Source organism: Carassius auratus, unplaced genomic scaffold (genome assembly GCF_003368295.1).
Source record: "Carassius auratus strain Wakin unplaced genomic scaffold, ASM336829v1 scaf_tig00217347, whole genome shotgun sequence".
NCBI classification, from domain to species: domain Eukaryota; kingdom Metazoa; phylum Chordata; class Actinopteri; order Cypriniformes; family Cyprinidae; genus Carassius; species Carassius auratus.
The window spans coordinates 49621-69815 of NW_020529017.1; the positions used below are offsets into that span (position 1 = coordinate 49621).

Genomic DNA, 20195 nt, shown 5'->3' on the forward strand with positions numbered 1-20195 from the left:
TCGAATCTTTTCAATGAATCTGATTCATTTGTGAGTCGAATCGGTCCGTTCGGATCTCGAGTCAACCGACTGATCAGAGCTGATTTTAGCAAATTGTATTAAGTTATGTTCATCATTATATTGTATTCATTATTTAGATTCAGGGGCATATACAACTACAACAGGCACTAATAATACAAATTCATATGAAAGAAAGGAAAGTATCCCGTTATGACCTGTTTTTTTTATGACGCAATTTGCACTATAGAAGAATACTAAATTCATCATTTGAACCGATTGTGTTCGAAAGAACCCTTTGCTGGAATTGATTCAGATCCTCATTGGGCATTGCGTTTTAAGATGCCTTTCTGTCCATCACAAGTCCAAATGGGAAGGCCCCGCCCAACAATTATAAAAGTGTGCATGCCATTAGCCATCCATCAGGCACAGAGGGATAAGCGCGAGATGGAAAGGCACGCACAGTCATCCAAAGGCCCGGGAGATAACAGTGCAGTTTGTAGGTGGGTAAAGACACCATCAGATCTTAGCATTTTGCAATTTGGATTGTTGCAGTGCCGCCAAGTAAACAATTAGAAGAAGAAATGTTATGACAAAGATTTGGAAGTTTATACGAACTGTGAGACTCAAGTCTCGATTGTATAGATGTCTCTCACCAAACTCGCTGTTTATTCTGTAAAAAGACACGGGCGTTCCTGGTTGGTCAGCGCGCGTTCTGCGTGACGTGGGTCTCCAGCGCTTCTCTCTCACCAACTCCTCAATCCGTTTACTTACTCTAACAACTGCATTAAATCACGTTTTTGGAGGATCTAGAAATGGATCGGTATCGCACACCGTGTAGACAGTCGAGAAAAGGCAGCTCAAACGTGGAAAGAGAAGTCTGCAGGTAGTTTCGTGTTTTTGATTGGACGAAAAGTTAGTTTTAGCCCCGATCATCTGTTTGAAAGAGTGGCTTTTTCCTGCTTTAACGTTTCTCGGCGCATATGTTTACATCCGGTTTTGGCAGCGAGCGATTTGTTTGTTTTTGTTTTCGTAGAAAGTTTAGTGCAGTTACAACAAACATCGTGACTAATTATACTTTAAACTACAACGTAGTTCGAAATGACCGTTGCAAGGTTTTTTAATTCTTAGTTGTAAAGTCCTACAGTTTCCGTGTACTGCCGTAGTAAATAACATCTACTAATAATGCTCGAGGGTTTAAAACCTGCTACGGTTTCCTTCTCTTTTAATTATGTTGCAGGTTTTCAAAAACTTGTGAAAGTCGTGCTGCAGTTGTCAGCAGATGTATGTGATTTAGTATGTTGTGTTTTGCAGGCAGTTCATCAATGGATCTTGTCGCTATGGTCCGAGCTGTTACTATCTACACGAGTTTCCTGCAGCACCGTCGTTTCAGGTCCAGTGTAGGTACTTCCAGAAAGGTGGCTGCTGGTTTGGTGACCGCTGCAGGTAAGGAGCCAGCTGGCCCGTTTTGAACACCTGTAACGTTATATGGAAAAGAGGTTTACGAGTTGCATGTCTTGCAGGTATCTCCATGTTCCTCAAGCGGGTGAAGGTTCTTCAGGGAGCAGCAGACGCGGTTCAGCACCTGCAGTGTTCCCCTCTGCACTGGCGGGACATTCTCTGGCTGAACGTCGAGGATCTGAGCCCTCTCTTCTCCCACAAGGAGCCTACAGCCTGACTCGAAGGGGTTCAGAGCCTCTGGTCACAAGTATGAGCGTGCTGCAGCAGAACTTTGAACGCTTGACTACAGGCATTGCAGAGGAGGAAGAGTTGGGGGTTGGGGAAGATGGAGCTCCCCAGCAGGGTATTACTGCTTATTCAGGCTTTTTGAAACTACACCTCACATTGTCCTTTTATGAAATTAATTGAATTGTCCTCTTTAGATGCAATGAGACCACTACAACAAATCAGTGCTACAGACTCCAGATCTTCAGATAACTACAGTTCTGCAGCTTTTGTACATGGCGCAGCACCTGCTGAAGTCCTAAAAGTATCTATCTGAAGCCCAACATTTCTGTAGCTGGTAGATGAAGTTATCTGGGTTTAATGAAGTGTTATTGGATTACAGGTGACTGGTTCACCAGAGACTCCGGATCAGGGTGGTGCTGCAGTATCGACTGAGCAGCAGCATTCAAGGGCCTTTGACCAAAGCAAAGATGTGGCCTGTGGCATCTGCATGGACAAAATTTCTGAGAAATCCACCTCTCAGGAACGGCGTTATGGCATCCTACCCAACTGCAATCATGCTTTCTGCATCAGCTGCATTGTTACATGGCGGAAAACAAAGGACTTCCAGGAGGATGTCATCAAGTGATTTATTTATTTTTCTCCACTTTGCATATACAAAGCCGAATTGTTGTTGTATATTAATCGTTAAATTTTATTTTTTTTAAATAGGGGCTGTCCGCAGTGCAGAGTGAAATCCTCCTTTTACATTCCCAGCAAGCACTGGGTCTGTGATGGAGAGGAAAAGGCATCCCTGATTGCCGCTTTCAAAGAAAGAAGCAGGTTATAATGGTTCCCATTCATGCTGTCAAATCTCTTGTAATGGTTTTTGATCCTCTACATTTGATTCTGGAATTTTTTTTTTTTTTTATCTCTAGTAAGTTAAAGTGCACTTTCTTCATGCGTCACGGATGCTGCCCCTTTAAATCGGAGTGTATCTACAGCCATGACATGCCCCCTAATCACACACACCGTCGCAGGCGCTCGGCACCCAGGGTAATGTTTGCATTATAACAAATTTTACTTTACTTTTGGTGTCCCATGTTTGGAAACTGCAGTTTTATTTCAAATAAGTGGGAAAATGTTCTTTATTCTGCATTGCAGTGTTAAGCTTGTTGTATTGAACAACATCAGTTAGCCATTTCAATCTGATTTGTTTTTAGGACACGGCTGAGATGTTGGAGGATTTAGGCATTGATGGCATCCAACTTTGGAGCTACATTTTTGCCCTAACTCTGTTGGATGAAGATGACGATGACCTTCTGGATTTTCTTGATGACTAAGGACCTTCTAGTCATGTATATGTTGGCTTAGCCTTGAGTGAGCTTTGCTTATCTTTTGCACTGAAATCGAATAGTCCCTTTTTAGGGTTGGCTTTACTTTAGCTAGTCCTAAATGTTTGGCTAATTCTTTAGCCGTGTAGATTTACTACGCATGTTTTTGTATGAGTGTGAAAGTCTTTTGCCTTGAGTTTAAGGGAGTGGGTGGGAGAGGAAAAAAAAAAAAGTTTGAATGCTCTAATCTCAAATTGAGTGTCTCTTCAGGTTAAGTTTTGGGAGAAACTAGGGCAAAAAGTTAATGTTAACAGAATGCATGGTCACTTATTCAGCTTGCTCTTCACTTGTTGATTGTTTAGTACCTCCATCTGTGCCGATTCCTGATTGTTGCACCCTTTTGTCTGATACCTTTATATGAAATCAGATTTTAATTTTGTATACTTCGTGTAGTAGTTTATTATATTGCCGGTATTTTGCAAAACACTAAAAGTGCAACCTGTCAGCAGGCTTTTGTATTGTTCTCCTCAGCAGTGTTAACAGGTTATACCAGGACTTGATGTCACATTTTATTACTTTTAGTACATTTATATTCAAAGAAGAGTGAAAATAAAAAATGTTCCACTGTTTGCCTTACCTGATCTTGTCTCTTTAATTTGTATGTGGGCTGCCAGCAATGTAGCCACTGCTGCTTTGGGAAGGGTGGGGGGCATTTCAGAGAATTTCATCTTACCCAACTCCCCCCTAAAAAATATTTGTAAAAATTAAGAAAACGCTTTAAAAACTTGGTTCAGAAACTCAAGATGGTTTCTTCGATTGCAATTCCGCTCCAAACCTGCAGGGGACTTCAGTGTACAATAAGCGCTTGTTTAGAGCCACAAAGAACTGATTCGAAACTTGGTACACACAACTTCCTAGTTCCTACATGAGCTGTCATTGTTTTGATAATCTAGATTTTTACCGTTTCTGGGAGCCACTACGACTATCATTTTGAAGTGACAGTAGTAGCAGGCGTCGTTGATCTCTGTGACTGAGGTCCAGTGATGGATCTGAGAGCTCTGTTGCAGCGTTTTGACGGACGGTCGCGGTTACTGCTTCATTCGCTGCATTCAGGAGCAGCCGGGGCGAGCAATGCACAGACCGTTTTCAATAAACAGCGCAGATCGGATCCAGATTTCACGCTAAATCCGTTATTAGAAACTTTGTGCCAACAAGAACCATGTGTGCACGAGGACGCTCTCGTTCTGTAAGTAGACGGTCAAAAATGATCCTAATTCTGTTGAGAATAACATTCACCTCACCTGGCAAACAGTCATAATCATGAAATATTTTAATTATTCACAACAGTGCTTTTTATTTTCGTTTTGGACAAGTAACTGTCTAGTGGTGTGTTAAAAAGCTGTCTGAGGTTTAGTGTAAATAAATGACTTAACTCGATTTTTCTGCTGTCAAATGTCATAATTCTAAAATAACGTGTTTATTTTTTTATTTTTTTTGTAAATGCATATTAAAAACCAGTTAATTTAGAAATAACCGTTTACATATAATTAATTTCATATATATACATACACACAAACACACTCAATATGATGTTGATTATGCAATCATATTTTAAAATGGAAAATCGCGCCACTATTGTGAATTCAAAAGTAATTTTTAATGAGTTCTCGTGTTGGAAAACAGAAATACATTCATTATGTTCCTTGCCTTTTAAGATCTAAAGATCTGTCCATTGTTAAACGATACATTGAAATCGTTTGTTTAATTTACAGTAAACCTTTGGTGTGCCTGTTTTCTGAAGGCTTTAAACGAAATCTGCTGTGTTTTCTACATCTGCTTCACCCTGGACTACCCAAAGACCATGTTCTCCACCTGCTTCAGTGTCTGACTCAGGATGACGTGGAAAATCAGTGGACTTGTGTCTTAATCAAGCAGCTCCAAAGAGATATTGAGGGCACTAGGAAAGGGACCCTCCTCACCTCCGATGGTACAGGGAAACTAAAGAGTTTCTGTGAGAGATTCAGGAATACTAATGCAAAAGGGAAATGGGCTTATTGTTTTGAGGATCTTGAAACAGAGGATAAAGAGACCAACATGCCTGTTTTATCTCAGAAAAAGAGGAAAAGCGACAACATGGATCATGATGGAGATGCCCAAGAAGATCACCAAAGTAAAAGGGTAAAGACAGATTTCTGTCCAAGTGAAGAAGAAGAGAGGTTGACTGAAGAGGAGGAACCAAAAATCAGAACTTCACAGCTGCAACAAAGTGCTGCTTCTGTATCACAGGCTCGCTCTGATGTGTTGGGTTCTTCAACAAATCTCCCAGACCACATGAAGGTAAAGTGGAATTAAATGCAGTTAAACTGATTTTCATTCAGACATAGCCTATTTGACATCATTTGACCATTAAAAGTTCATAGACGGATGGGTTATTAAAGTCTCTTCCTCTCTTAACCTCGGAAAAGATACTATTCTTTCTGGATAAATCCATTTCTAACATTTGAACATTCCCTTTTTAGGCTGCTGTTCCCGTGATCAAAGAATTACTAGATACAGAGTCAGCAGTAAGAAATCTGCTTTATTATGCCAGTGTGATAGCTTTTATTTTTATTTTTAGTTAAATTTTTGACATCTTTTCCTTCACAGTGGGATGAGTGCTCCGTGTCTGCTCTGAAAGTATTTCATGAATGTGACCCCAATGAGGTTTGTTATTTTGCCTTGAAAATGAATTGCTTTTTGGATTCATTGCTCCAGAAACGTTTCCATTTGTATGGATTTGTTGCATCTGATCACAGGTGGAGGTATTGTGTTCGATGCTGTGTTTGTCTGAAGCGTCTGAACAGAGTTTACCTCAGTTCTGTAGCTGCCTGCTGGAACTGTCTCCAGACCTCAGCCACAGCACTGCTTCTGCTGTGATCACACACCTTCTGCTGCCAAAAGTTAGTATGTTCACAAACTTCACACTTGTCACAGGTTACCTTCTTAAAATATTTTAATCATATTAGACCACATGAGGGGAAAAACGGTTTTTAGTTATTCAATTAAATACATTTTTGTGTAGTAGTGTAATCGCACTTATATATATGTATTTCTTTGCCTTAGATTCTGTCCCTTGCAGAACCTGCCTCTCGCTGTTTGGTAACAGCAGTAATGTCTCTTTGCACTCGTTACCCCAGGCCGACCTGTCAGGCTCTGATAGAGCCAGTTTTACGGAAGGGTCAAACTGGTATGAGTACGTTTTTTCACCTGATTTAATTAGCAAGATTGTATTTACCATTTTTATTTCTTATATGCTTAATTTCTGGCATCTTTTCGGCAAATTCCTATTCTGTATATCTTTAGAAAGCGCCCAGGCAGAGGTACTCTGTAGACTGGTAGTGGACTGCCTTGAGCCACATCACAGGCTGCTTGTATTTCGGTCAGTCTGAAGACCACAATTCAGCTTTCAGAAAGAAATAGGTCTTGGTCATTTCTGGAATATATTATGTTTGAGTAATCGGTTTAGCTGATCACAGAAATTTACTTTTAAATCTTAGAACAATACTTGGAGTGCCCTGGGATGAGGGAGTGTTATCAGTCATCCATGCACTGCTGGATTCAGAGGTACTTCAGAAAGCTGTTTTGAATCTTGAAGGGTCTTTTAGTCCTATGTTAATGGTTTCTGTTGTTATGCTCACAGCTTGAGCTGAGTGAGGAGGATTTCTCTCTCTTCACTGATCAGCTTTGCAGCCAGTCTCCACATTTCAGCAAATCTATGAAGTTTGCCAAGATGTTGCTGAGTGTCTTGACCAAGTATCAGTCACATGTGAGTATAACTGTAATGACTGGAAATAACTCATTCAGAAAGTAAAAAAAAAAACATCTAAAAAAAAGTATCATTTTATGATCCTCACAACATCTAGACTACTATGACAAAGAATTATGCTCCATACACAAACTTAAGAGGCATAGAATGTAACCAATAAACAGCACAATAATAAATATCTAGATGTTAAAGTGTTTTTTTTTTTAAAGCTAGCAAAACAAAACAAAAACTGCTGATAGATAAGTAATTTTTTTTGTATTGTTTTTTGCTTTCAGGTGAATCCTGCATGCCACCATACACTTTCCAGTTGCCTGTCTTTCAATGAAACCTTCCTCAAGAAATCATTGCAGGCTGCATTAAAACGAATTTCCCTTTGAATCGTATTATGTCCATTTTAAATGCCACTTTACTAGTTTCAGTCATTCTGATTGTAAAATGTTGTGAATATATTTTGTAAATGTAATAAAATTTATTTGTATTGTATAGCTGTATTGATAAAAAAAAAAAAAAAAAATTAAAATATTGAATTGGATAACTCTTCATATCAACAGGGTTTAAAGGTTTCCGGGGTGGGGAAGTAATGTAAATAATGATTCATAAAAAAAAAAAAAAAACAATGTTCACATAGGAGAGGAGCAGCTTTCACTCTCAACCAAACTAACATTACTAGCCAATCAGAATTATTTGCTCTTATAAACATGAGATGCGCATAATTGTATCCAATTGCAGAGTTTCAGACCTGATTAATGGAGAACCATAACGTATAAAAAAAATCTGCTGCGAGGCGCAAGATGTCCATCTAGTGTGTATGTAGATAGAAAAATGAATTACAAGCAGCGGGGCTGTGTTAACCTCTCAAGAGTAATCATGTCATCTCCGTAAGAACAATATGATTGCCAGAACAAATTTACCTGGATTTTTGAAAAGGTCCTGTTCATTCATGATCTCTTACAATACTCTTAATGGTAACTTATGTCACGTGGTAAAGTGAAACATCACCAGGCCTCTGGAGGGATTTGCTATAATACAAAAGTGCTTAAGTTGGTTATGTTCATATTATGTATTTAACTTGGTTTTGATATTATATCTGAGCCAATCCAATCTAACAATGCCTCATTGTTAGTTTATGTATAAATAATCATACTGAAGCGAGGTCACTGTAGCCACCAGATCCAGTCTGTATCCAGATCAGAGGGTCACTACAGTCCCCCGGATCCAGTACGTATCCAGACCAGATAGTGGATCAGCACCTAGAAAGAACCTCTACACCCCTGAAAGACAGCGGAGACCAGGACAACTAGAGCCCCAGACACAGATCCCCTGCAAACACCTTGTCTCAGATGACTACCAGGACAAGACCACAGGAACCAGTTGAGTTCTCTGCACAATGTGACTTTGCTGCAGCCTGGAATTGAACTACTGGTTTCGTCTGGTCAGAGAAGAACTGGCCCCCCGACTGAGCCTGGTTTCTCTTGTTATGGAAATGTTTTATTTTGTTATTTGATTGCATTTATCTAATTTAAGTATCTTTTAAACATACAATGAATAAGGTAGTATATTTAGTCCATAGGGATATTGAGTTATTTTATGTAACTTGTGCACGTAACTGCTGTAGGTTGAAAAACAATATTTAAGGGGAAACTGTGTACCAGGGAGAGGTGCATGAGATGTGCATGTGTTATGATGTGATGTGCACTTAGCAACATGATTCGCTCATAGGTCCGAGTCTGTCTTTCAATGTATTGTTTTTACATACTTAAAAGGTTGAGTGTGACTCTGCGTTATCTCTTTGCACACAGACTCAGAAACTGTGTGTAAACCAGATCATTCTCTGCACAGAATTAAAGCAACACAAAGACAAAACTCTGTTTGGTTTTTTATTCTCAGTCTCTACAAATTGTTATTGACTTAGAATTTCCACGACAAACTTGGCGATGAGGATGGGATTCCACAGCTGATCGTCTGGGACCTGAGGACGTTAGTTGGTTGATCACCCTACACCCACAAAGGGTTTAGCCCTAAACCCCAAAAAGGTTTCAGGGAAGGTGGGACTGACGTCTTAGGGCTTGTGGACCTTCACTGCTGGTTTCTCAACAGATCAGGAAACACGTGCTACAAACGGTGAGACTGATTTTGAAATTCCAATAACCTTAAAATTTACAAATTGGTATTTTAAATTGGGAAATTAAGATCTGGTATTCCCAGACTTTACTGGCCTAAAACCTCCATTGCTGCAAGTCCATTGCTGTAAGTGAAACCAGGTTTCGCAGGTAAGCAAAAATAGGTCTGCGAGTAAGCAGGACCAGGAACGTCTTGCAGGGTAGCAAGATAGCGGGTGACAAAGCAAGACTTCATACGAGTAAGTGCGAAGCCACAAGGAGTGACGACTACGTGTGAGGGAAAGAGAACGCATTCCAGAAAGTTTTGGATTGTGAATCTGGGGTCTGGGAATGTCACATTTAAGATCAATCTTGATGATTTGGACAGTTCAATTTACAATGACATGAAATAGAAATATGGGAAATAATTATGGAAGTCATACCCTGGGTTGAGAATTATGATTCTCCAAAAAAGAAAAGGTACCTTTAGAAGAACAGCACTTAACAAAATAAAAGAGAGCTTGGAAACATGTGAAAACAAATTAAGGGAATATAAAATGTGAAAAACAAGCAAAAAGACAAGTTTCAGAAACATAGGAATTTTTATTTTACTTTTTGAAGCACAGGCGTGAAGCAGCGGAGCGCTGAGAAATAAATTTCAATGCCATTTAGAAATGAACTGAAAAATGATAGTTCTGTAGAAAATGCTGATAAAAGAACAGATCATCCTTTTCAGAATTCTTCACTTTATCCCCTTAGAAAAACTGCGGTGTGGCAAAGTGGACTTTGATCTGGACTCCTGGCTTCACCCCTATCGACAAATGCTGCTGCCTCCATCCTACAGAGCAACTGCATCTGCACCTCAGTCCTTGTTGCCCGACGAAAGACAAGCACAACTTCCACAGCATCATTATGATCCAAACCTCTGCCACCAGCAACGTCACCGTAATGATGAAATACTCCAGATTCAAGAGGCTGGGCTGAATAGAACTGTGATGGTCTCTCAACCATGGAACGAGAAAGACTTGAAAGAGGCAAAACAAAGCATTTCGTCAAGCAGTGGAAACACTGTGTCAATGGATCAAGACTCACTTATCAGTCAGAGTGAACACCACCGAAATCACGCAGAAGAGCAGAGGACAAAGACTGTCTCAGACTGATCCAGATGTTTGCTTTCACTGGTGGAGAGGGGACATTGAAAAATTTCACTGTGCACATTTGATCAACCAAACGGTGGCTGGACCAGAGAAAGCCGAGGCAGACTGACAACAGAGACTTTCACAGCAGAAGCAGGAGAAGGAGTGGGGAGTCAGGAACAAAGTCCACCAAGGCCACAGGTGGACAAACAGATAAGTCTGAAACACACACATATTTTCTCTAAAGCTCACTGCAATGAAGAAAGTATGCTTGCTCATGTTTCTGCTCACTCCAACGAAGAAAATATGCTTGCTCGTATTTCTCCTTTTAACAATTAAGAAATTCTTTCTTTAATACATGATCACATTGGAAGATTAGAAAATGATAAATCGTCTTTCGACAAGAACATAGGCACATATAGTCATCTGAATAAATTAGCTTATAAACAAATGCCACAGATTAGATTATAGGTTAATGGAGTTGAAAGGGCTGGCAACTCAGTAATTAGAAAGGATGAAATAGATCCAATTCCAAAATTAAATGGAAATTTAGTTTGGTCTACTACTGCATCAGGTTATACGGTCAGAGAAAAATTCACTGTACCATTGAGATGTAAAGATTAGAATGGCTTGAACTTTAAGCATTGTTTACTACTGTCAGAAAACTGCCTTCAAAATTTGTAAGAAATAGATTTAATGTGAAATTGGGAAGTTTCCCAGTGCCAAATTCAAACTTTAGCAACAATCCATCAATCACAGTTGTATATTTACCAGTGTAAATGGAAAGATGATGAATTATGTGAAAAGCTTGTCAAGGCTGCAAATGACAGTTTCACCTAATTCTGAATTATGCCATTCTCTTTCATTGCTCAGCATATATATCATTTGGAAAAGATTACATTTTAGAACAAAAATGGTTTAATGTATAGAAACAACAGACGTGCATTGTTAATCGAGACATAAAATAGATGCGCTGTTTCTGTTGATTTGAGAAATGAACAGCAAATGTTGTTAGATGTTGTTTGATTCTCTTCCACATGTGTCATTGTCCAAAAAGAACAATGACCATAGAGAAGAAATTGGTTTATTTGTAAAAATGTGTATTTTTCATGTAAATTGGGTCGAGACAGCAGAGGAAAAGGTTGAATATAATCCAACACTGTCTGCACACCGAATGTGTTTGCACGGGACTGCTGTTAAAGCTGTACGTACTGTCTGTGTGATTGATGACACAATGACAACAACCTTTCTCTCAGCAGAGGAAGAGGAGACTTACCCAGTGCTCAAAAAATTCCTTAAAACACTTTGGGCTTTAGCTAAATTTGACTTGGGGCTGGTAAAAAATTGTGAACCAGTTCAAGTCACTCCAAAGTCTGATTACAGACCCTGTAAACACCAGTTTTTGAATCATTAAGAACAGCTGGGGTAATTGTGCTCTGTGAAAATTCCCCTGTGCAACACATATTTTCACTGTTAAAAGATAAAGAAATATGCAAACAAGATACCGTCAAACTTTTACAATTTTGGCTGCTGAGGTTCATAAGCCAGTTTGTCAAAACTGTAGTTTGTAAAAAGGGAGGTGACATTTTTAGGTCATCATCATTAAAAATGTACATTTAAATTTAAAGCTTATCATGAAAAAGCAAATAATGTCATTTTTGGCCATGTGTTCGTATTGTTGAATGCTTTGGCTCACGGGAAGGGCTTGCTACCCCATGACAAACTGACCTGGATTCCAGAAGCAGAGAAAGCATTTAAGAATATATTATTGCTACAAACATCACCAATGGGACTCCCAGACCCAGAGCGAAATTTTTTACAAATTGTTGATGAGAGAATGGGTTTCCGATTTCTGTTCTGTTACAGGATCATGGGGGAGACCTGTGGCCTATTTTTCGAGTAAGCTCGATCCGGTAGTGGCAGGCATGCCAAAATTGCTTGAGAGCTGTTGCATCTGCAAAAAAAAGCTATTTTAGCTTCAAGGGAAATTGTGGGGTACTCTGATGTGACTTTGCTCAGGCCACGCACTGATCCTGTTGTAACAAAAAACATCCCATTTGTCAATGGCCAAGTGTCTCAGGTACAATGCAATTCTATTAGAAATGCCAAACATCACAATTAAAAGATGCACAGTGTTAAATCCAGCTACACTGCTCCCTACGAACCAGGATGGGAAAGAACATGATTGTGTTGCCACATTAGAACAAGTTTGTAAACCAAGACCAGATTTAAAAGAACCCCCCTTAGAAAATGCTGACTTAATTCTATAAATTGATGGTTCAGCATCTACAGACCCAAACAATTGGCAAAAACAGAGCAAGTTGAGCTATAACCACTGCATATGCAATCATAAGATCTGGAGCGCTCCACGCACATTTCTCTGCGTAAGTGACTGAATTATTAGCATTGACGGAGGCTTGCAAAATTGCTGATGGACAAACAGTTACCATTTACACAAATTAATGTTACTCTTTTGGGGTTTGTCATGATTTTGGGCCATTGTGGAAACACAGGAATTTTCTAAAGTCTGATGGTAACCCTGATTTAAACCATGATAAAATAGCAGCATTGTTAGAAGCAATTTTGCTACCAAAGTCAGTTGATATCTGCAAATGCGTCACACATTCCAAAAGTTATGATTTTGTGATTTTAGGTAACAAGTGAGCTGATACCACGGCGAAGGATGCAGCGATGAGAACAGAACTTTCTTTAACTGTTAACAGTTAACAATGACTCATTCACACACCCTTCTGATTATCTTACAGCCATGCAAGCTTTTGCTACAGCAGAGGAGAAGAAACAACAGGTGAAGGCCGAGTGCAAACTATCTTTGCCCGAGTACTGTAGACAGACCATGTCTGCCAAAACACTTTTTCAAACACTATGCGAAACTTGTACATTTCCCACTTCTAAATCAGTGAATTGATAATATAAATGTACAATTAAAAGCATAATTGATAATGCAAATAAAACCATCAGTCAGGTGTGACATTAAAGAGCAAATTAATGAAGTGTTGTGATCAAACAGGACTGTCTTGGGTAAAAGCACTCCCCATTGTGTTAATGTATATGAGAATGAGAAAAAGAACTCTAACTTGAGTCCATTTGAAATTTAGTTTGACAGGCCAACTTCCAGAACTACATCGTCTACAGCCTTGTGTGAAGATTACATGCTAAAGTGTAGTCGAAAGTTTGCTCTTGTTCTCTCTCAGATATCTTAGCAGTTCAAGGATGCTCTGCCCAAGCCAGCGGAAGGAGTCTTGCATGATATCAGGTCTTGCTGATAACACACATAACTGAGGTGAAAGTGGTAGAGAGAGCGACGTAGATACACCCAAGTAACTGCAGGAAGGTTCGAGCGCCAGCAGAGGGCTACAGCTCAGTAAAGTGATTGACCAGCTGCCCCATGTCAAGAGGGACGTCTGGCTGACTTAGGTGAACAAACATACAGTGGTGTATGGGAGCTGAACCTGCAGCAACATCACTCTGTAGGAGTGATCTGAGGTCAGTTTGGGCCAACGGATGACAGCGAGGGACTTAAGCTGTTAGAAAAACCTACCATGTGACCGCTGCAGTAAAACTACATGACCAACTCGACAGGAGGGAACACAGGCTGTGGAACAGAGCTGAGAAGTTCTTCCATGTTGTAATGACAGCACTTGGGGTCAGCCTTCTTCAAATCTAAGTCATAATCGCAAGACATGATAAGTTTCATGAACACTACTAAGGTGATGATGGAAGGCATCAAGAAGAAACTACGAGGACTGAGGCTAACTGCACTGCAAGACTGTTCTGGACCAGCTCTCCACATCCCCTAGCGGTTCACAGGTTAACAGCTAGAGAAGTAAATGCCAATGATGATTGGGAATGGAATTGGTTTAAGGGTTTATGGCAAAAAGAAGAATACATTGGGTTAATTGCCATCTCAGCACTGGCCATGAATTTATTTTTGCTGTGTATGTGGCCTTGTGTAGTGGGAATGATTATAAGAGCTGTAAATTCAATAATGAAATCTTTAGTAGTTCATCAGATGTTAATGTACAATGTCTTGTGTGAAAGTAAGAATAATGTGAGTGCTTCTGATGAAAATGATGAAGGCAATGAGACACTAAAATCTGACACCTGCAGCAGCTCTATAGAAAAGTAGTAGTAAGCATTAAATTACAAATTAAAATGTATGCATTTAGCAGACACTTTAATCCAAAGCAATTTACAGTGCATTCAGGTTATCAATTTTTACCTATCATGTGTTCCTGGGGAATCGAACACCCAACCTTGCGCTTGACAGCACAATGCTCTAAGCTACAGGAACACATTACACAATACATGCTGTAGAATAAAGAGGGTGTAAAGCAGGTCATTGTTCGTGTTACGAGATGATGCAACTGGAAGGAAAGTTAAGACAGTTTCTTCTGTTTAAATATTACATTACGATTTTTACATATAATCAAATATAAGAGTTATTGTTTTCTTTATAGCTTGTTTATATGTTAGGAATGACTATGTTCCATAAAAAACAATGCAATTGCTTTTTTTTTCGCCCTTATGAGAGTAATGGTGTTTTAAATCTTGAATTTACATGATTGATGTAAACTATAAGGGTAATGTGCTCACAATTTATCTACATTTAATCAATATAAGCGATCAATAATGATCAAAAGGGAGGAGTGTTATGGAAATGTTACATTTTGTTATTTGATTGCATTGGTTGCATTTATCTCATTTAGGTATCTTTTAACATACAATGATCAAGGTAGTATATATAGTCCATATGGACACTCTTTGTGTAACCTGTGTATCCTGTGCACATAACTGCTTTAGGCTGAAAAACGACTTCTAAAGAGGGACCATGAACCAGGAACAATTAGTTCTGAGACAGTCCTTCCCAGGGAGAGGTGCATGAGATGTACATGAGTTATGAGGTTATGTGCACTGAGCAACATGATTGGCTCAACGGTCCTAGTCTGTCCTTCAATGTATCTTTTACATTCTATAAAAAGTGGGCTGTAAGTCTGTGTGTTATCTCTTTGCACGCAGACTCAGAAGGTGTGTGTAAACCAGATCATTCTCTGCAGAGAATTAAAGCAATAAAAAGACAAAACTCTGTTTGGTTTTTCATTCTCAGTCTCTACAAATTGTTATTGAATTAGAATTTCCGCGACACTCCCAAGGTTTTTTCTCCATTCTGTCACCGATGGAGTCTTGGTTCCTTGCTGCTGTCGACTCTGGCTTGCTTAGCTGGGGACACTTCATTACCAGAGAAATTGTTGACTTGATTGCAAAGATACTATTTAAACTGAACTGAGATGATGACATCATTGAATTCAACGATGAACTGCCTTTAACTGTCATTTTGCATTATTTAAACTTTTTTCCTAATTAATTTAGTTCAGTTGCTTTGACACAATCTATTTTGTTTAAAGCGCTATATAAATAAAGGTGACTTGACTAAAGCCTGGTTTTCACTTAGGTCTATTTGTGTTGCTAAAAATATCAGATTACTCAATTGTCAAAATAATCAGTAGATTACTTGATTACCGAAATAATACATTAGTTAAAATATTTCAAAATACAACTGCATTGTTTTACTTTTTATAATTAATAGATAAATATTTTGTCTTTTTAAAAATGTATTACAAATTGTTTTAAAATATCGTCTCCTTCTAGTGAACCAAGTTTTGTCTCATCTCGTGAACTAAGTATATTGTCACACCCCTAGTGTTGATAAACGGTGATATAGCTCATAATTTTTAAAGTGCATGATACAGCTTTCATGTTTCAGGTCAACCAATATTCATGAAAAGTTAGAATAAGCAAAAAAGCAATAACTTTTTCAAATGTTACATTTGCCCTGCCCCGGAAAAAGTTCAATATTTATTTATATTATTTATTAAAGGTTAAAGTTTAAATGAATCTCGATTCGTATTTTTTAAATGTTATGTCCTGTATAAATTTGAATGGTTTAAGATGAATTATGTAAAGTTCTCTGCTTGTTACATATTTGTGTGGCCACAACCAGAGCCATCTCTATGGCTCTGGACCATAGCTCTGGACACAACAATCATGGCGACCCCGGAAGTACGTTTTTCACACTCAGGCCCATATATTCGACGCAACTTCCCTTTGTACTTCCTTTTTCGAGCTCCGTGTGAAAGGAGAGTCAACGCGGCAAAATGAGGCACGTGAGAAATGTTCATATATAAATCATTTAATCATGTATAATATTTTATTTCACATTTAATAGCTATATAGGCAAATGTATCATCAAGCAATGTCAATCGGAGAGCTTGGGATTTTAATTCCTTGACAAACTCGAACAGCTCTTGAACGCTACCGCGCAGCGCACCGGGGACACCTGGATGCAATCCGTTGTAATCTGACAAATATTTAACTTAATCTGAAATAATAATTATTCTTACGGTTATTATTCATATCTAACTTAAGTTATATAGATATATTAAGGTTTGGAAAACGAAGTTTGGATGTATGTTAGTGGTACAGTCACTGATCATCGCAATATGTATGGAACAAACGTCATGGAATCATTTTATTTCATTATTTGTGTATATATATATATATTTTTACAGCAAGGTCTCAAGAGACACTTTGTACGAGGCTGTTCGGGAGGTCCAGGCTGGTTCCCGTCTTAAGAAGCGAAAGTAAGTCTGGTTCTAGTGTTTATTGGCTGACTGCATGGTAAGATTAGTAGTCACTAGTCATTTTCGGTCCGCACAAACTAGTTATTGTTACTTGCAAGTATTAAAATATCAATTTATCAGATTAATAGGTGTTTTATTGCTTGCCATATCGGGTGTATTTTTGTTAACTGCACCATGTGTTTACTCCTTATGTAGCAGCTACTTCTATAGAAGGTATTTATTTTGCCATGTATATTTTAAGGTTTCTTGAGACTGTGGAGCTGCAGATCAGCTTGAAGAACTACGATCCCCAGAAGGACAAGCGATTCTCAGGCACTGTCAGGTTCGGCCCTTTACTGTATCGCCCAGCCTTCTATCTGCCTGCCCTTTGCTCTGCCTGAATAAATATTTGGATATCTTGACACTGAGGTAGTTATTTGTTAATTAAATTGCTTGAGCAGGCAGGTTAAAGACAGGTAGTGTAGAACAGCCTCGGGTAGTCTGTCTGAACCATTCATTCTCTGGCTTGGTGAAGCAGGCGGACCCCTACCCTGGGTCTTAAAACATGAGGGGAGGCTATAGGTGATGGCATTCATGCTGTCATACCTAAGCCGACCATTTTATTTTATGCCTGTGCTATCAACACCTGATTCCAGCTGAGGTGGTATGGGTAAGACTCTTCTGTTCTGCCTCACGTTGGTCAAAAGGGCTCTGATATGCTTCTGTTTGTCAAGCAGTCTTTTCCGTTGCCCCTCACAGGCTGAAGACCACCCCACGGCCCAAGTTCTCCGTGTGCATCCTTGGTGACCAGCAGCATTGTGATGAAGCCAAGGCCGCTGAGCTTCCACACATGGACATCGAGGCTCTTAAAAAGCTCAACAAGAACAAGAAACTGGTCAAGAAGCTGGGTTAGTTTCCTTTTGAGAGAACATTGGCAATAAGACGCACATTTTCAGAGCTGTAGTTTGTTCTGGATTGAGTAAGTGTTGATGCATCTTGTTGGTTTTCTTTTTAGCAAAGAAATACGATGCTTTCCTGGCTTCTGAGTCTCTGATCAAGCAGATTCCTCGTATCCTGGGACCTGGCCTCAACAAGGCAGGAAAGTTCCCCTCTCTGCTCACCCATAACGAGAACCTGGCCACCAAGGTGGATGAAGTGAAATCAACCATCAAATTCCAGATGAAGAAGGTATGTTTTTAAAAGTGTTTTGGACATTCAATTTATCAAAAGTGACATTATTGACATGATGTTACAACAGATTTCTTTTTTTCTGGTTGACATTGTATTCCATAAATATGTAAATGAGTAATGGCTGCAGCAAATTCAGCTTGATCACCACAGGAATAAATTAAAAGTGAAATCCTCTGTTTTAGTTGCAGTAGTTTAATACAGTATCCCAATATTACTGTCTTTTTTTGTGTTTTTGTTCATGTAAATGCAGCCTTCTTGAGTATAAGAGACAAATCTTATAAAGTCTATTTTCCTGAACTCCTGAATTTGTGTTAGTTCAGTTGGTAATGGTCATCTGTCATGTTCAGGTTCTGTGTCTGGCTGTGGCTGTTGGTCACGTCAGGATGACGGAGGAAGAGCTGGTCTACAACATCCACCTGGCTGTGAACTTCCTGGTGTCTCTGCTGAAGAAGAACTGGCAGAACGTGAGAGCGCTCTACATCAAGAGCACCATGGGAAAGCCACAGCGCCTCTATTAGAGACTGTTCCTCAATTTTCTACAATAAATGTGGAGTTGATCCAAATCTCATGTCTTTGTGTCTTTCCTAATGTCCTTTCAAATATTGATTTTTATCAGTGTAAAAACTTCATTGGAAGTTTTCATACACCACACAGATGTATAATTGCATGTAGTTCTTAGAAAAAGCTTGATGTGAAACCACTTCACATGCATAAATTAAGAATTTTATAATAAATTGGTTAAAAGATTAAAAGCAATTTTTGCAAGAGGACTCCCCTTCATGGTGTTTTGTAGTATGCACACTGAGCTAAATACATGTAGCAGGTGTTTCGTTGGGGTGTTTTTTTTTTTTTTTTCCTGTTTTCCCAATTCTGGTGTTGTCAGTTGTGTCTTTGGCAGCCATGATTCGTCTAAAACAGCCTCATTAATCTGCCAACACGTTTTACATCACTATATGTTTATGTGATTAGAAGCGTGGAGAGCAAGAAATACGCAAATGTCATGGTAAGCAAGCATAAGTTTTAACTTTATCTGATCATTTGTGAACGTTACACTGAACCGAACCGGTAAATCTGTGTTTTGTAAAGACTTAATTAGGTTGGATTGAATTTAAACTTTAGTTGAGGGTTTCTATTCATAGATAAGAAAACATTTTAAATGGAAATAACGTTTCAGTTAACCTTTTACAATATGGCTATTTTAAAACCAATATCTTGTTTAATTTTGCATCCTGAAATTATCGAGATTAACCACATTTTCAACAGCTTTGTTTTTTTTAGGTGAAATGTCAATCTAATCCAATCAATACTACATATTTGTAGTGTAATGTACTACAATATACAATATAGTGTCTGATTATTGTTGGTTATTTCATGCCATCATAGTTTTGACATGGAAAGGAGGAATTGGAGGTCAGTTCTATTTGATTTAAATAGGTAAACAGAGAGAAACATACATAAATGGACATAGTGAAGTGATGGTTTGGAAGAATATCAGCTCTCTTTAAAGTGTGGCATACCTTTATTCTGTTCCATGTAGATTGTATTTTTTACTAATTTTCTTTTTTTTTTTTAAATAAAATGTAATTATTTTATTTAATTTTTCATTAGGGTACCTTACCAATTCTGCAGAGGCTGTTTTCTGTCTGCTGTCTCTGGCCTTTCGCTGTGACCAGTACACGCTGTGTCAGAGTCTGGAGAAAGAGGAACACACTCGAGACAATGCTAAGAACAACCTCAAACTGGATGTAGAAAGAGGCATGGGAAGTGCTAGAGGTATGACTACAGTCTTGAGAATAGCTTTTGTGAATTGCTTTATTGGATTTAGCCTATGCCAATTATATACATGTATTTTTGCCACTAGACCCTCAAGGGTATGTGTTTATATATCAAACGTTGTCTTTTAGATGTCTTAACATTATCGGAGGCACCACTGGATGAATCTCCAACACAGCAGTGGTTCTTGGAGCTGTGCATCAAGTATCGATAAATACTTTTACTCTGGTAGCAAAGCCAGAAAACATTACAATAGGTCCCATTAGATTGGTGGTTCAGTCAATGTTCAATCCCGTTCTGTGTCTGTGTAGGAGTCCAAAGTGAACCATGCAGAGGAACTGATGGTTGCTCACGTGGAGAACCTGAAGCACTGTCATGCTGTCATGAGAGGAATAGCATTGAACTGTAGTAGTTGAAGAAACAGATGCAGAGAGCGACATGTCTGTGAGCAGTGGGGTAAGAAAACACCCATTCAGTTCTTTCAGAGTGTTAAAGTTGCAATTCATCCACTAGCATTTTGAAATAATGTATCAGTGTCACTGCATATATGAATAATT

The 20195-nt window shown here is 38.9% G+C and overlaps 3 protein-coding genes across 5 annotated transcripts; all 3 read left to right on the forward strand.

The window, feature by feature from the left end:
- The first annotated feature begins 387 nt into the window (after positions 1-387).
- LOC113100753 (E3 ubiquitin-protein ligase makorin-like) lies at positions 388-3632 on the forward strand. 2 transcript variants are annotated; one of them, XM_026265350.1, is made up of 8 exons: positions 388-500; positions 1312-1443; positions 1521-1801; positions 1881-1987; positions 2066-2307; positions 2395-2505; positions 2601-2718; positions 2886-3632. In XM_026265350.1, exons 1-8 carry the CDS (start codon positions 403-405, stop codon positions 3003-3005), a joined length of 1209 nt encoding a protein of 402 aa, XP_026121135.1. In that variant the 5' UTR covers positions 388-402; the 3' UTR covers positions 3006-3632. The 2 variants fall into 2 exon arrangements, with proteins under 2 accessions (XP_026121135.1, XP_026121136.1); XM_026265351.1 differs by lacking the exon at positions 388-500 and adding an exon at positions 713-883.
- A 259-nt stretch (positions 3633-3891) lies between these two features.
- Positions 3892-7999, forward strand: LOC113100751 (Fanconi anemia group E protein). 2 transcript variants are annotated; one of them, XM_026265344.1, is made up of 10 exons: positions 3892-4242; positions 4769-5333; positions 5516-5560; positions 5643-5699; positions 5792-5935; positions 6099-6228; positions 6339-6414; positions 6533-6599; positions 6676-6801; positions 7077-7999. In XM_026265344.1, exons 1-10 carry the CDS (start codon positions 4040-4042, stop codon positions 7176-7178), a joined length of 1515 nt encoding a protein of 504 aa, XP_026121129.1. In that variant the 5' UTR covers positions 3892-4039; the 3' UTR covers positions 7179-7999. The 2 variants fall into 2 exon arrangements, with proteins under 2 accessions (XP_026121129.1, XP_026121130.1); XM_026265345.1 differs by having other exon boundaries at positions 6099-6222.
- An 8093-nt stretch (positions 8000-16092) lies between these two features.
- On the forward strand, positions 16093-18428 carry LOC113100743 (60S ribosomal protein L10a). The gene is made up of 6 exons (XM_026265333.1): positions 16093-16214; positions 16624-16695; positions 16937-17017; positions 17434-17582; positions 17690-17862; positions 18213-18428. Exons 1-6 carry the CDS (start codon positions 16210-16212, stop codon positions 18381-18383), a joined length of 651 nt encoding a protein of 216 aa, XP_026121118.1. The 5' UTR covers positions 16093-16209; the 3' UTR covers positions 18384-18428.
- Positions 18429-20195: the final 1767 nt, after the last annotated feature.